The sequence below is a fragment of the Lactuca saligna genome, chromosome 3, assembly GCF_052625555.1.
Source record: "Lactuca saligna cultivar CGN05327 chromosome 3, ASM5262555v1, whole genome shotgun sequence".
Taxonomy (NCBI): domain Eukaryota; kingdom Viridiplantae; phylum Streptophyta; class Magnoliopsida; order Asterales; family Asteraceae; genus Lactuca; species Lactuca saligna.
In genome coordinates, this window is record NC_136419.1 from 46,278,469 (window position 1) to 46,293,132 (window position 14,664).

At 38.6% G+C, this 14,664-nt stretch overlaps 2 protein-coding genes across 2 annotated transcripts; one reads left to right on the plus strand and one right to left on the minus strand.

Moving 5' to 3' along the window:
• Window positions 1–3,384: 3,384 nt before the first annotated feature.
• LOC145036349 (Cystathionine beta-synthase (CBS) protein) lies at window positions 3,385–6,626 on the plus strand. Its single transcript, XM_078984795.1, has 6 exons — window positions 3,385–3,513; window positions 3,789–3,998; window positions 4,773–5,215; window positions 5,313–5,579; window positions 5,665–5,837; window positions 6,115–6,626. The coding sequence occupies exons 2-6, from the start codon at window positions 3,821–3,823 to the stop codon at window positions 6,413–6,415; spliced, it is 1,362 nt and encodes a 453-aa protein (XP_078840921.1). The 5' UTR covers window positions 3,385–3,513; window positions 3,789–3,820; the 3' UTR covers window positions 6,416–6,626.
• Window positions 6,627–6,735: 109 nt separating this feature from the next.
• On the minus strand, window positions 6,736–8,660 carry LOC145036353 (uncharacterized). Its single transcript, XM_078984799.1, has 4 exons — window positions 8,532–8,660; window positions 8,011–8,453; window positions 7,331–7,934; window positions 6,736–7,246 (listed from the first exon to the last, which is right to left on the minus strand). The coding sequence occupies exons 1-4, from the start codon at window positions 8,607–8,609 to the stop codon at window positions 6,791–6,793; spliced, it is 1,581 nt and encodes a 526-aa protein (XP_078840925.1). The 5' UTR covers window positions 8,610–8,660; the 3' UTR covers window positions 6,736–6,790.
• Window positions 8,661–14,664: the final 6,004 nt, after the last annotated feature.

Sequence of the window (14,664 nt, forward strand, 5' to 3'; positions counted from 1 at the left end):
AAAGGGACCTAATCTAGGATTTTCATCGGGACGGATATTACTGCTAAGGGGTTTCCTCAACAATAGACATCCTAAAGGCAACCATGAGGGGGGATAGAGTACACCGGTGAACACATCATTCACAACACCTACAGGTTATGAACCTGCTAGTGTTCCACGAGACTGTCTAGAAGGAGTCTGTGGTCGTTATCCATACTCCGCTGAATAACTAGGTCAACAACAACAACATCGAGGCCTCTCATCTGTTTATTACACACCAACTATCTACCCATGTTCTACCCAACATATTAGTAGATAAAAATATACATTTTTATACATAATTTAAAACCTGTATATCATTTTCATTCGATATATATTCCACATAACAGATGAGGCACACCCACATAACACGTATTTCATAGAAAACAAATCAGATCCATGAGATAGAAGAAACTGAATATACATTCACACACATAACAACAAAATATACACATAACACGTATTTCGTATAAAATACTTCATAATTATGCGTTAGAAGAAAGTAACTACACACTCACTTGATCAGAAGATGATCGGACAGCACTACGGCTTGTAGAAGTAGTATTCTTCGGTAGATCTGGAAGATCTTCACAAAAACCGAACTCCTCGCGGGCAGAGCTTCGGCTCGGGATTTGCACTTCTCGGGATCTTCGGGGCCTCGGGACTTGCTTCGGGGCTCGGGAATGATACTGGGGCTTCGGGATATTTCTTGCATGAAAAACGATGCAAAAACGTGAGAAAACGAGAAGAAATGAGCAACTGAATCGGCTGCACTCGACTTCCTTTTATAGGGGCTGAATCTGCGATTTACGCGGGGCGTAATTTTTGGTTACACGGGGCGTAACGACGATAAGGTCGCTGACTCCCCCCATGGATAATATCAGCCAATTTTTATTTAAATTTAATATCGAAATTATTAAATAAATTTCAAAAATTAATATCTTCTTCATACAAACTCCGTTTTCGACGCTCTTTATATCCCCGCGTAGGTGAGACTACGATCTACAACTTTCGTTTAGAATCCGTTGACTAATTTTGAATTTATTTTTATTATTTATTTTTAGTAGGCCGGGATAGGAAAACTCCGTTATAAAATCATAACTTCTTCATCCGACGTCCGTTTTCGCCTATCTTTTTATCGTTTTACTACAATTAATGAGATCTTCAATTCTCATTTAGATTGTTTCGGCTAAAAACTGCTCGGTCTCAAATCGAGCATTCAGGCTGCATACTGCTAAGTCGAAACTTTGAAAAATCATAACTTCCTCATACGAAGTCAGATTTGGGCGTTCTTTTTATACACGCTCATGGTTTAACGTATTCTACGACTTTCATTTAGATTACTAAGGCTAAATATCGCTCTAACGTAAATTCACTTTTTACGTCGTGCTGTGTCGTGTCGGTTTTGTCGCGAAACTTCGACAGGTCATAACTTCTTCGTTATAACTCGGATTTCGGCATTCTTTATAAACTCGGAAACCTTGTTTCAACTACTACAACATTATCTAAAGATATCAAGTTTATTTTACACTTAAATTTTGATGCTTATTTTTATTCTTAATTAATCAAACTACATAATTAAGCAATTAAGCACAAAACACATAATACTCAAATAATACACTTATATTATTTCAAAACGGGTTACAAAGGTTAACCTAGACTATTACATTGCTAAAAATGGCAAACCCAGAAACACAGGCGTTACAAATAGTATATTCACTTGTGAATATTAAATCGTATATTCACTTATGAATAATAGTTGGTATATTCATATGTGAATATTGCACAGTATATTCATATATGAATATTACAATGTGTTTTCAGAAATATATATAATTTTTATATGTTATTCACATATGAATAACATACAGATTTGCATATTTGTCTTGTGTTTTAATAATTACATATTGATTCAGGTGAGAAAATATATTCACATAAGAATATAACGTGGTAATTTAGTTTATGCATTTCATCAAACAGTTGGAGTGCATACAAGTTAACTTTTTTAAAAATGTGATAAATATGATACTTTGACTATTTAAATCTTACAAAATAGTAGATTGGTAGAGAAATATATGAAAATTTCAAACAAAAAATGATTTGATTTTTTTCTAACCTTAATTTCGATATTTTATTTGATGAACGATGTTGAATGAATGATAAGATTTGAATTTTTTGTTGATTATCGATGATGTTGTTCTAATGATGCTTGGAGTATAATTAATCGTAAATGTTGAAGATATGTTCGTATTCAAGCAGAATTGAAGGTTGGATTGAAAGAGCAAAAAACGAATGAATTTGTACTGTTATCTAATTCTCTAAACTAATTAAATGAGTAGTTGAGAATGATTCCTTCATTCTCAACCTTTTTTATTTTCTTAATTGAACCTATATATATATATATATATATATATATATATATATATATATATATATATATATATATATATATATATATATATATATATATATATGGGGATAGGGAATATACATTACAACCCAACTAAGCTTAGGTACTAAACCTCTAAAATATGTCGTTTTAACATGCTAAATATACCCACTTTGGTTTCACTTGGTAAATATATCATTCTCAATAACATTTCTTTCTTTCATTATCATTTTATCATCTCCGTTTTCTTTCCTCAATTATCGTTTATTACTACATCCAAGTGAACATTACTAAATCCTAAACCTAAACCTAAACCCTAAATTTAAACCCTAAACACTAAAGCTAAACCCTAAACTCTAAATCTAAACACTAAACCCGAACCCTAAACCCTAAACGCTAAACATAAACCTAAACCCTAAACCTTAAACCCTATTGTATCGATCATGAATTTACATCTTGAAGTATTAATCGTGAATCCATTAACCGTAATCTTTATATAGTAAAACAATATATTTTCAAGAGGTTTTGTACCTAAGCTTAGGTGGGGCTGTAATGTATATTTTCTTTTCCATATATATATATATATATATATATATATATATATATATATATATATATATATATATATATATATATATATATATATATATATATATATATATATATATATATATATATATATATATATATATATATATATATATGGTAAGTGTCCTTTTTTCTGATTCGTAGGCCTTCAATGATATTTTAAATTATGATGCAAGATTGCTGACCAGCATTCATTGTTCGTTCCGACGTTATTTGGTGGCAGAAAGTTTTCATTTTATTCTCTAAAGCCGACAATCTATGCTACTTATCCGATCCATTTAAATGAACTACAAGGACTGTACATAGAAATATACATAAACCCAGGGGCCAATTGAAACAATTTATATTTTACCAATTCTTCGCCACATTTCGATCAGCCATCCCCGCCACTTCATACACCATTTACACGTGGCATATGAACAAAACGACCAAAACGAACCTCTACATGATTCCTGATTTCTTCATCCTCTCTGTTTCAGATCCTTTTAATCAGATCTTCAAGACGCGTAGAGGACAAGGTACGTCGATTGTTTTATTCGTTTTTCGAATTTAATTCATAATCAGCTAAACAAAATCGATCAATTGATACGAATTCTGTTGAAATATGGTATTGTAATAATCAAATGCACAACTTTTTATGAAACGATCTGTTATTGATATGATAACGTCCCTCCAAATAGTAGAAATCCTAACAATTAGTAGCGATTGTGCCGAAGAATCATGTGTTCTTGCCATTTTTTTTGGGATTTTTTGGTTTTTTTTGGGGTAAGTTTGGATTTTATCGTTGTAATAGGTAATACGTTGCAAACATAGTAAGAGGGGGACATGGCAGCACCAAAAACTGAAGAAAAAGGAAAAGGAAAATCAGATGTTTCAGATTATGATGCGTACTTTGATATGATTCAAAGCAGGAAGACATTGTCATCTTCACTGCAGGAGAAATTAACTGCTGCCTTCACAAAAATCCCAGTTTCAACTTTTCCACAAGTACCTAGAGGCAAAGGTAAATTAATATTCATATATAGCTGTGAATTTTCATGCTTTCACGTTGTTTTAAACTAATTTTGAGCCTGTGTTTATGAGGTCATCTTGAATTTCAGTTTTTTGTTGGTGAGAAAAGCCAAGTAATAATTAACATACGTGAGTTAACAACTTCAAATAGCCAATTGTTTGTTAATTGTTATTGCATCTAATTTTTAATTAACTTACTTATTTACTTGTTTTCGTGAGTAATGAGGTTTCTAAAATAGTATGAAAAATGAGTTTTTAATCTCTTTGTTTGAATTCCTTATTTATACTATATTTTGATTTTAACAGATATGACCCTTGACAACTAGCAACTTTCATGGAAACTTCTTAGTAGCATAACTGCTTTATAAATGAACACTACTAGATTTGAGAATTTACATAACTGCTTTCACAAGCATGTTATTCTTATTCTTTATTAACTCAAAGGCCTAACTAAGATTTTAAAATCACAATGGCTTGATATGTTAGATTTTCAAAGTATAATATCTTCTATAGATACACAGACACATGTTTAACAATTTAATCGATACACACACACACGCTGTAGATACATACATAAACATCTGCTATAGATACATTCATACACATATGTAGTAGATACATACATACAAATATTAACTAATAACAATTATACATATATACATCCACTTATATATTTTAAAAAAAAAAAAAAAACATGTCTAACAGTTTAATCGATATTGTGAAAATCGTAGTGAGTATTAATTAGCTGGCATCCTTATTTTTGCAGTGATTGAGATTCTAGCAGACACATCAATCGGCGATGCAGTGAAGATTCTGTCAGAATCCAATATAGTATCAGCTCCCGTAAGAAACCCTGATGCCGGAGATAGTATGGATTGGAAAGAGCGATACCTGGGAATCCTGGATTACTCTACCATAGTTTTATGGGTATTGGAAACAGCCGATTTAGCAGCTGCCGCCTTGACTGCCACGTCAGCAGCAGCTGCAGGAGTAAGTGCTGGTGCTGCAGGAACTCTTGGAGCTATAGCATTAGGTGCTACTGGTCCAATTGCAGCAACTGGACTGACAGTTGCTGCAATTGGCGCAGCTGTTGCTGGTGGTGTGGCAGCTGAAAAAGGAATGGGAAAAGATGCTCCCACTGCAGCTGATGAATTGGGGGAGGATTTTTATAAAGTTATTCTTCAAGAAGAGCCTTTTAAGTCTACCCAGGTCACTTTACCTCTAAAATTTGCATTTTGATGAATATGGTTATTTAGTCCATAATTGTTGTAAAATAGTACCCACTGATGCGTCTAAAAAATTTCAGGTGAAGGCTATTGTGAAAAGCTACCGCTGGGCCCCGTTTATTCCTGTGTCAACAGAAAGCACTATGTTGAGTGTCTTATTGCTGCTTTCAAAGTATAGATTAAGGAATGTGCCTATTATAGAACCCGGGAATCCATTGATTAAGAACTTTATAACTCAGTCTGCAGTTGTTCAAGGTCTTGAACAATGCAAAGGAAGAGATTGGTTTGATTCCATTTCTATGCACCCTATAACTGAATTAGGACTTCCGTTCGTTGCCAAAGATAAGGTTAGAAAATTCCGGTTTTACAATTTTAACCCCGGGGTTTTATCAAATTGTCAATTTCTACCCTTGGATTTTTTTCCGTTCGCAGGTTATTAGTAGTGACAGCAATGAGCTTATTCTTGAAGCGTTCAAGAAAATGAAAGATAACCAAATCGGTGGTCTCCCGGTTGTCGAAGGCCCCACAAATAAAATTGTGGGGAATGTGAGCATAAAAGATATCAGATTTTTGTTGCTTAAGCAGAAACTTTTCACCAACTTTAGGTATAGTCTATCGTGATATGTGTTGGAAAATTGTATTGTCTCCAAGTTTCGAAATTATCGGTTCAATTAAAAATAATATGGAAAATTAAACACAAGAATATACATAGAAAAAAAAAAACACTAACTAATCAGTAATCACACCTTCACTCTCCAAAGTTTTTACTCGCACCTTTCTACACTCTGAAAAAGAGAAGAAAGAAAGAAAACTTATACAATAGGATCATGGGTCATTTAATTATTTTATTATTATGATTATGGAATAATTTTGTGGTTTTAGGCGGCTGACAACAAGAGATTTTATGAATACAATTGCTGCAACATCAGAGGAGACGATGAAGGTTATTTCACCGATAACATGCAAACTTAATGCGACACTTGGGGATGTGATAAGCACTCTGTCTTCAAAATCTGTTCATAGGATTTATGTTGTGGGTGATGGGAATGAAGTGATTGGGATTATTACACTCAGAGATGTGATTTCTTGCTTCATCACTGAACCTCCTAATTACTTGACGGAGTTTCATGGGCCTGGACTCCAAGAAATGTTGAACAATGAGAAGAATAGAAAGCAAGGTTAGGTGGAATGTAATTAACGTTTTCTTTTTGCAATTTCTTTTGATTCTTCTCCTCTAGAGTGTTTGGTAGTTAACAGAAACACAGAGTTAAGTATTTGCATTTCTTTGATTTGGTCTGTTTCATTTTCTTATGCACATCATGAGTTTGGGATATGGTGTTACATATCTGTTTCACTTGCAAATGATATGTTCTTTATATCTTTGTTACTGTTTATAGGACATGTACAAAATGTTTTTGGAGTTATTTGATAATGTTTACGAAATAAAATTGTGGTTTAAACAGCGCTCAACGTTTATAAAAGTCGGTTAAAATATAAATATAGTAAAAAAAAATGTTGTTTTGATAATTTTGATAATAATTATTGTTGGTGCTATTCTTTAGAAAAGACAGAAGGCAAAGAGTGAGTTGCCGGGGGTCCAAGCATGAAATACACCCAACCCAACGGTATACCCATGCCCAACATATATACACCCGTAACTCGCTGACACACCACCGTATACGGTGGCTCCGGTGTCGTACGACCACAAAACCCTCCCTGTTTTAGCATCCATTGCATACACTGGACCATTCGGAGCAACAGATCCCGCAAACACAACCCCTCTGGTTAACGACACCGGTCCTTCACATGAGTCGTTACTTGGGTTAGCTGTCGTCCACAAGATCTGGCCGGTGTTTGCATCCAACGCCACCCATGCACCCACCGTGGTGGTCTGGGTAGTCGGAGCAAGGGTGAACTTCACACGATCGCCGTTAGCTATGTTGGTGTACACCCTTTTTCCGTCTGTGGCTGCTCCCCATATCCCTCCTCCCTCATTACTCCCCGGACCTGCAAGCTTCATACAAAAACCAACCGGAAAACACCGATCAGTACTTTTAACAACAGATACTCCGGCGAACGGAAAACGTTATGTAATTACTTTGAACCAGACGATATCACCATTGTCACGATCTAGAGCCCAAGCAAAGCCGCTCTTTTGTACAGCAACGACGATGTCACGTAAAGTTCCGTTTGACTTGATCGTGAGCAACATCGGCGCCTCTCCGAAGTCGGCATCGACGTTAGGTCCCGGAGGACAATCGGGGTTATTAGGAATCAAACAGGCGAAGTAGAAAATGTCGTAACCTCCTAATTGTCGAGACCAAATAACATTTCCTGATTTGATATTGAAAGCAATTATCGAATTGAACATAACGTCGGGACCTGTACATTGATCGGGTTGGGTGGGTTTTGTAGTTTGATTATTCTGCTTCTCTTGGCATTCCAATACCTCCGGTGGGGCGGTGTAGAGGTTTCCGGTGGCTACATACACGATTCTTCTCGAAACATCGACGGCGGGGCTGCTTCCCCATATGGCGCCACCGGAATAACCGCCGAGTCGACCGGCATTGTCAGGAACAGTGTATGTCTGCCATTGGATTGCACCTGTTCGAGTGTCTAGCTTTACCAGGCTTCCACGAAATGTACAGCATTTGTCTGCAGATAGTGTTTCTTCCAAAGAAGATACTCCGACATAAAATCCCCTACAAATTATATTTAAAAAATCAGTAGATTGTGTTAACGATTGTTAGTTCACCAGGTTTGAGTTGATTGATCGACCTGGAATGAACGGTGCCTGATGCAGTGATGAGAGCGAGAGGACGAGGATCGATTGTTGTGGACCAAACGAGCCGGCCGGAGGCACGAGTGACAGCAATCACGACAGCAGGTCCATAGATTCCGACGATCACAAGATTACCCGTAACAACCGGAGTAGCTCTCGAGACCGATACATTCACATAAGTGCCAGTTCCGGGCAGGCCGGTCAGTTGACCGAGATTCTGCTGCCATATAAGGGCCCCACTGAAGGCATTCACCGCATACAAGAACCCGTTCCACGACGGAAAGTAGACGACTCCACCGGCGATGGCTGGCGTCGCCGATATGTCTTTCCCGGTGAAAAACTTCCATCGCAGCCTGAGTTTGTGTACTGTGGAAGGGTTGATCTGAAACTCGTCGGTGGCAAATCTCCGGTTGTCTATTCCTCCTCCATGATTCACCCACTGAAAATCCAAGAAAGAAAGATAAACTTTAAAGATTAAACTAATGAAGATGAAAAAGATCAACATCTTAAAAGTTACATTTGTTGATGCATGATGTACAAGTATGAGCAGGCAGATTGGGATGATAAGACTAACATAATTTTGTGAAAATGACATGTTGTAACTTTTTATAAATTAGTTATGAGCGAGATTAATATAACCATAGGTATTTAATAATGGAAAGTTACGGATTTGAGTCATGAAATATCGACTGTACAACATATATATATATATATATATATATATATATATATATATATATATATATATATATATATATATATATATATATATATATATATATATATATGTTTCGTGTATCGAAGTGAAGATCTTTAAGCGAGTTATCTAACTTTTAAAATCATGGTATTTGGTTTTTCATGTGTTAGATTGCACTTGATCATGCCATTTTATACATTCATGATGATTTATTCACGAGCATAACATTGTTTCCTTTACTATTTGGACTATGCTTTTGAAAAAAAAAAAAAAGGTAAATTACACTAATGGTCATTGTGGTTTGGAGTGGTTTGGAGTAATCTGCATAGGTGGTCCTTAAGAATTAAATTTTTAAATCGGATGGTTACTATTTTTTTGTTTTATTGTGTGTTTGGTGGCTACCACTCTTAAAAATAATACTCTTAAAAAGAATGTTTTCCCTTGCATTATTTTTTTTATATTTTAATTCATTTTAATAATTATTTCTTGTTTTCACTATTATTATTATTATTATTATTATTGAAAAACACATTTAGATTACCTCCTCCTCTAATTCAACCCACCCCTCACTTCCCCCCTGTACACAATCTTCTTCCGGTAATCTTCCACCGAATCACCATCAACCTATTTTTTTCTTCTTCAACAAGGCTGTCGTAAAACCTCCACTAGAAAAAACACATCGAAAAAACTAGGAATAGAAATCGACAAATCTGAAGCAACGTGGAAATCAAACCTTAAGAAACTCATCGAAGAAATTAAATCGGGAAAAGATTGTTGGCGAGAGCAAGACTTGGAAGAGATAAGTATGACATATGTAACTTAGTTTGTTGTATTTAGATAGCTATTGAATAGTCCATAGATTAAGGTTGTATACTAGCTTAGTTTGTTTCTTCTTTCCTGTATAAATATGTAAATCAATTAGCTATGTGATATAGAGAAAAACAACGGAAGAATCCTTCATCATATCAATCTCTTATTTTGACATAGTATCAGAGCAGATTCAAACCTGATCCATTGATTTTTTTTTTCTTTTTTGAAGTATTGAAGAAATAATAGGTTCCAGCGGGGAAGACTTTGGTCCATCGAATTCAGCAGTCATTGTCCAGAACGTACAGGAAGCACCATTTCCTATTGGAGTCATTCTCGATGACAACAATTAGCCTCTGTGGTCTCAATTGATGGAGATGCGTATTAGGGCTTGAAATAAAACTGGTTTTCTCACCGAAACATCAGTGAAACCATCAGAAAATGAAAAGGCAATTGAAACATGGGTCACAGATAACAACAAGGTTAAAAGTTGGCTCATTGATTCCATGAGTCCAACCATAATGCATCGATTTATTCGACTGAAAACGGCGGCTGAGATGTGGAGTGTTTTCTCAAAAAAATTCTATGATGGATCTGATGAAACTCAATTATTTGAGTTGAACCGGCGATCCTTCCATACTCGCCAGGACGGACGTACGCTACCATCATACTACAATGAGCTGGTAAGCTTGTTTCAAGAAATTGATACATGCTTAACAACTCAAGAAGAAACGGTAGATGATACCATCACAGGTAAGAAGACCATGACCCATTTCTGGGTTCACATTTTCTTAGCAGGCCTGGATCCAGAATTTAATCAGGCCCGAAGTGAAGTCCTTAGGAAAGACCCACCACTAGGTCTTGAAGCCTGCTACGCATACATTCGAAAAGATCAGAGTCAAAGACAAGCTATGGAGGAGGCGAAACCAGAATCAGATAGTGTGGTTCATTTAACCACCAAAAATCGTCCCTCTCCAAAAGGAAAAAAAAAATCCTAATAGAAAAAGCAACACCTTCTCGTGCACACACTGTGGTGAAGACGGACATTCAAAAGCCCGGTGTTACGAAATCATTGGATATCCTAAATGGTGGGATTTCTCGAAGAATCCACGAAAGAAAGTAAGTCAAGCTTCAGTAACTACTTCATCAAAGACTGAAGAAGAAACGACTCCAACGGCAGCACACACATCCGCTGGTATGTTACATCACAAGCACCCTAAAAACAATACTTGGATAATTGATACAGGGGCCTCATAACATATGACAAACGATTCAAAAATATTAAAAAATATATGTACCCCAAAACAGCAAATCATACAAACTGCTAATGGAGGATTGGCACTAGTAACTTGTGAATGATCTGTTAAGGTCTCAAACTCAATGGACCTTGACACGGTCCTTGTGGTTCCATCCTTATCCTCAAATCTATTGTCTGTTAGTCAAATTACTGAAGCATTGAATTGCTACATAGCATTTTGGCCAAATGATTGTGTATTTCAGGATATAGTGACACATCAGATTGTTGGCTATGGTATTAGGTGTTTGACTTGCCGTAGGGTTAAGGCCGAGCACCAGAGACCGCATGGTAAGTTGCAGCCCTTGGAGATTCCTGAGTGGAAGTGGGAACAAATTACTATGGATTTCATCACCAAATTGCCGAGAACTGCCAGGGGAGTCGACGCAATTTGGGTGATTGTGGATAGATTGACGAAGAGTGCACACTTCCTTGCCATTAGCGAGAGTTCGTCAGCGGAGAGGTTGGCGGAGTTATACGTGAAAGAGGTAGTATCTCGGCATGGAGTGCCGATCTCGATTGTTTCAGACCGTGATGTACGCTTCACTTCCAGGTTCTGGAAGAAATTCCATGAAGAGCTGGATACTAAACTACATTTTAGTACCGCATATCACCCCCAGACAGACGGTCAGAGCGAGCGGACGATTCAGACACTGGAAGACATGCTTAGAGCGTGTGTGTTAGACTTCGGGGGTAGTTGGGATGCGCATTTACCCTTGGCTGAGTTTTCCTACAACAACAGCCATCATTCGAGCATTGGTATGCCACCTTTTGAGTTGTTGTATGGTAGGAGGTGTCGGACTCCCATTTGCTGGGGAGAGGTGGGACAGAGAGTGATGGGCAGTACAGAGATCGTACTTCAGACGACCGAACAGATTCAGCAGGTTAGGCAGAGGTTATTGACCGCCCAGAGCCGACAGAAAAGTTATGCGGACAGACGCCGGTCCGAGCTCGAATTCCAGGTTGGCGACTTCGTTCTCCTAAAGGTTTCTCCTTGGAAAGGAGTGATCCGGTTCAGAAAGAGGGGCAAGTTGGGGCCCCGGTTCATAGGTCCATTTCGTGTAATTGCAAGGGTAGGTCGGGTAGCTTATCGGTTGGAGTTGCCAGCAGAGTTGGGACAGATTCACAATACCTTTCACGTATCACAGTTGAGGAAGTGTATAGCCGATGAATCGGCAGTGGTTCCGTTAGAGGATATTCAGGTGGATGCGAGCCTGAATTACGCTGAGAGACTAGTAGCTATCAGGGATCGGAAGATCAAGGTTCTGCAGAACAAGGAGGTACCTCTGGTATTGGTTCAGTGGCAACACCGGAAGGGATCGGAGATGACTTGGGAGCCGGAGCGTGAGATGCGGGAGCAACATCCGGAGTTATTCGCAGAGTGAGACTTCGAGGGCAAAGTCTAGTTCTAGTGGGGGAGAGTTGTAACAGCCCGGAATTTCAGGTATTGCTTTAAAACTATTTTTGGGGCATTTTAGGAAGGGACTCGGCGAGTTGGTGTCTGACTCGCCGAGTAGGACCACAGGCTTGGTCGCGGGTTCGCGACTGGACTCGACGAGTCCAGATATGGACTCGGTGAGTCGACGCTGCTCAGCAGAAACCCTAGCCGTTTGGTTTGGATCGTATATAACGCCTCTTAGGCCGTCATTGTTCGTCTTTTGGCCGATTGAGAAGAACCCTAATCGTTGTGGACGTCTAGAGCAGGAGGAAGAGCTATTGGAACTTTGAGGAATTTGTTAGGCAAGAAGAAGAAGAGTTTTGGCCAAAGGAATATCAAGGAGGATCGAGTCCTGAGGTTTGGAGACACAGAGAGTGCGTTTTCAGGTAATACTCGGACCATTTCTGTTATTTTGATGTGTACACGAATCTAGGGTTTATGAAACCCATTTGGTGATTAGATAGATTATCATGTTGTTACCCAAACGTTTATACCCCAGTAATAGGATGTTTAGAGGTCCAGAAAGTCCCATGATTTCGTATTTCGGGACCATGCGTATTTCAGGAAGCAGTTGATCGACTGCATGGCATGGACTCGCCGAGTCCAATGATCAGACTCGGCGAGTAGCTTGAAGATCCACTGGGACTCGCTGAGTTGTTCTTCAGACTCGGCGAGTAGCTTGAAGATTCACTGGGACTCGCCGAGTTGTTCTTCAGACTCGGCGAGTGGAGTCGGGGTGGCCCCACGATTCTTCCACGAGGATCTCGTCGAGTCAAGAGGGATACTCGACGAGTAGAAAGGGGAACAACAGGGAAAGTTAGGGAGGACGTCTAGACTCGCCGAGTCGCCTTTGCACTCGACGAGTCCGGTCAAGTTGACCGTTGACCAGAGTTGACCTGCATGTAAATTCTTAGGGTCAGTTGTCTTGAATGATAAGAGTATTAATAAGGGTATATGGTATTATAGGGAGTCTGCAGATCGGCGGATCGAGTGCGAGTAGTTTCAAGAGTTGATAGCTTACATTACCACGAGGTGAGTCTTCTCACTATACTTCACCCGGAAGGGTTTGACTGTGAGACCGGAAGGTCGTATATGATATGTGTTATTTATGCTATAAATAGAAAGGTAGTTGCTATGCATGATATGTATGTTTATACGGGCCGGAAGGTGATATGTTATGTGACAGAAAGGTCAGGTATGATGTATGATATATGTGCTATGTGTTATATTAAATGTATTATATGTTGTAAATGTTATGGGCCGGAAGGCAATATACTATGGGCCGGAAGGCAATATACTATGGGCCGGAAGGCAATATGATACGGGCCAGAAGGCAATATGTTATGGGCCGGAAGGCGATTATGTTACGGGCCGGAAGGCAAAGTGTTGTGGACCGGAAGGTCAGGGCCTGGAAAGGCGTATATGTGTAAGTTGTATACTGGGGAACTCACTAAGCATTTATGCTTACAAGTTGTTATGTATGTGTTTCAGGTACTAGCGAGGACCGTGGGAAGGCGCCGGCATGATGCATACACACTGCTGCTATTTGAGATCTTGGGGATTTTTATATATGTATTTGATATGGAACATGGAATAAATACTTTTGGTTGAACGAAATCACTTTATTTTAAATGAAAAATTTATTTGAAAATTTGCGTTGTTACAATTGGTATCAGAGCCTTGGTTTGAGAGATTCGGGTGTACCTTCGGGTGTAACTGAACTCAAACCGAGGATTTAAAAATAAAAAAAAAAATCTTTTAAAAATAATAAAGCCATAAATTTTTATAAAGGGTAAAGTGGTAAACAAGAACGGAGCAGTGTGTACGATCAGCCAGCGCCCGAACGGTAAAGATCCCCAGAATACCTTACAATGTTACGATATGCACTGAGTTATGAATTGTTATGCATGCTAGAAGACTAGGTATTCATGATAGGACTAGAATGGCCTGTTTTGTGATGCCTTAGTCTAGGGAGGTTGCTTGTATGAGATATTCGGTAGCGTGCAGGTAGATAGTGCATACGAGAAGTAGAGTACTCACTATTCGGGGTTTGGGGAGGAAGATTTGGGACGAATACTGACACGGTGTGGTCGGTAGTATTGGGCCCGTACTACCGAAGACACCGGGTCGGTGGAAGACCCAAGTAAGAATCCCTGGATATCGGAGACTGAGTAGGGTTGCGTTATCGAGTACAATTGTACTTGATGGAGTCTCTGATAATTTTATGTTGTATTTCAGAGACATCATGGTTACCACACGTCATGGGGCGAGTTCGAGCAGTGTGAGTGACGAGGATATTCGTCAGATGATCCAGGAGGAGGTAGCTGCAGCGATCCGGGCTGAGATCCCGGAGATGTTTGGGTCTATTAAGACCACAATGATGGAGACGTTCGAGGAGCGGTACGCCGCACTGA

Excerpts from the sequence above, each read along its gene's own strand:
- LOC145036353 (XM_078984799.1), bottom strand. The coding sequence starts at position 8,609 with ATGTCATTTTCACAAAATTATGTTAGTCTTATCATCCCAATCTGCCTG. Across the intron at positions 8,454-8,531 it reads TACATCATGCATCAACAAAT|TGGGTGAATCATGGAGGAGG; the intron begins GTAACTTTTAAG and ends TTGGATTTTCAG. Across the intron at positions 7,247-7,330 it reads GTGATATCGTCTGGTTCAAA|CTTGCAGGTCCGGGGAGTAA; the intron begins GTAATTACATAA and ends TTTTGTATGAAG.
- LOC145036349 (XM_078984795.1), top strand. The coding sequence starts at position 3,821 with ATGGCAGCACCAAAAACTGAAGAAAAAGGAAAAGGAAAATCAGATGTT. Across the intron at positions 3,999-4,772 it reads ACAAGTACCTAGAGGCAAAG|TGATTGAGATTCTAGCAGAC; the intron begins GTAAATTAATAT and ends TTATTTTTGCAG. Across the intron at positions 5,216-5,312 it reads AGCCTTTTAAGTCTACCCAG|GTGAAGGCTATTGTGAAAAG; the intron begins GTCACTTTACCT and ends AAAAAATTTCAG.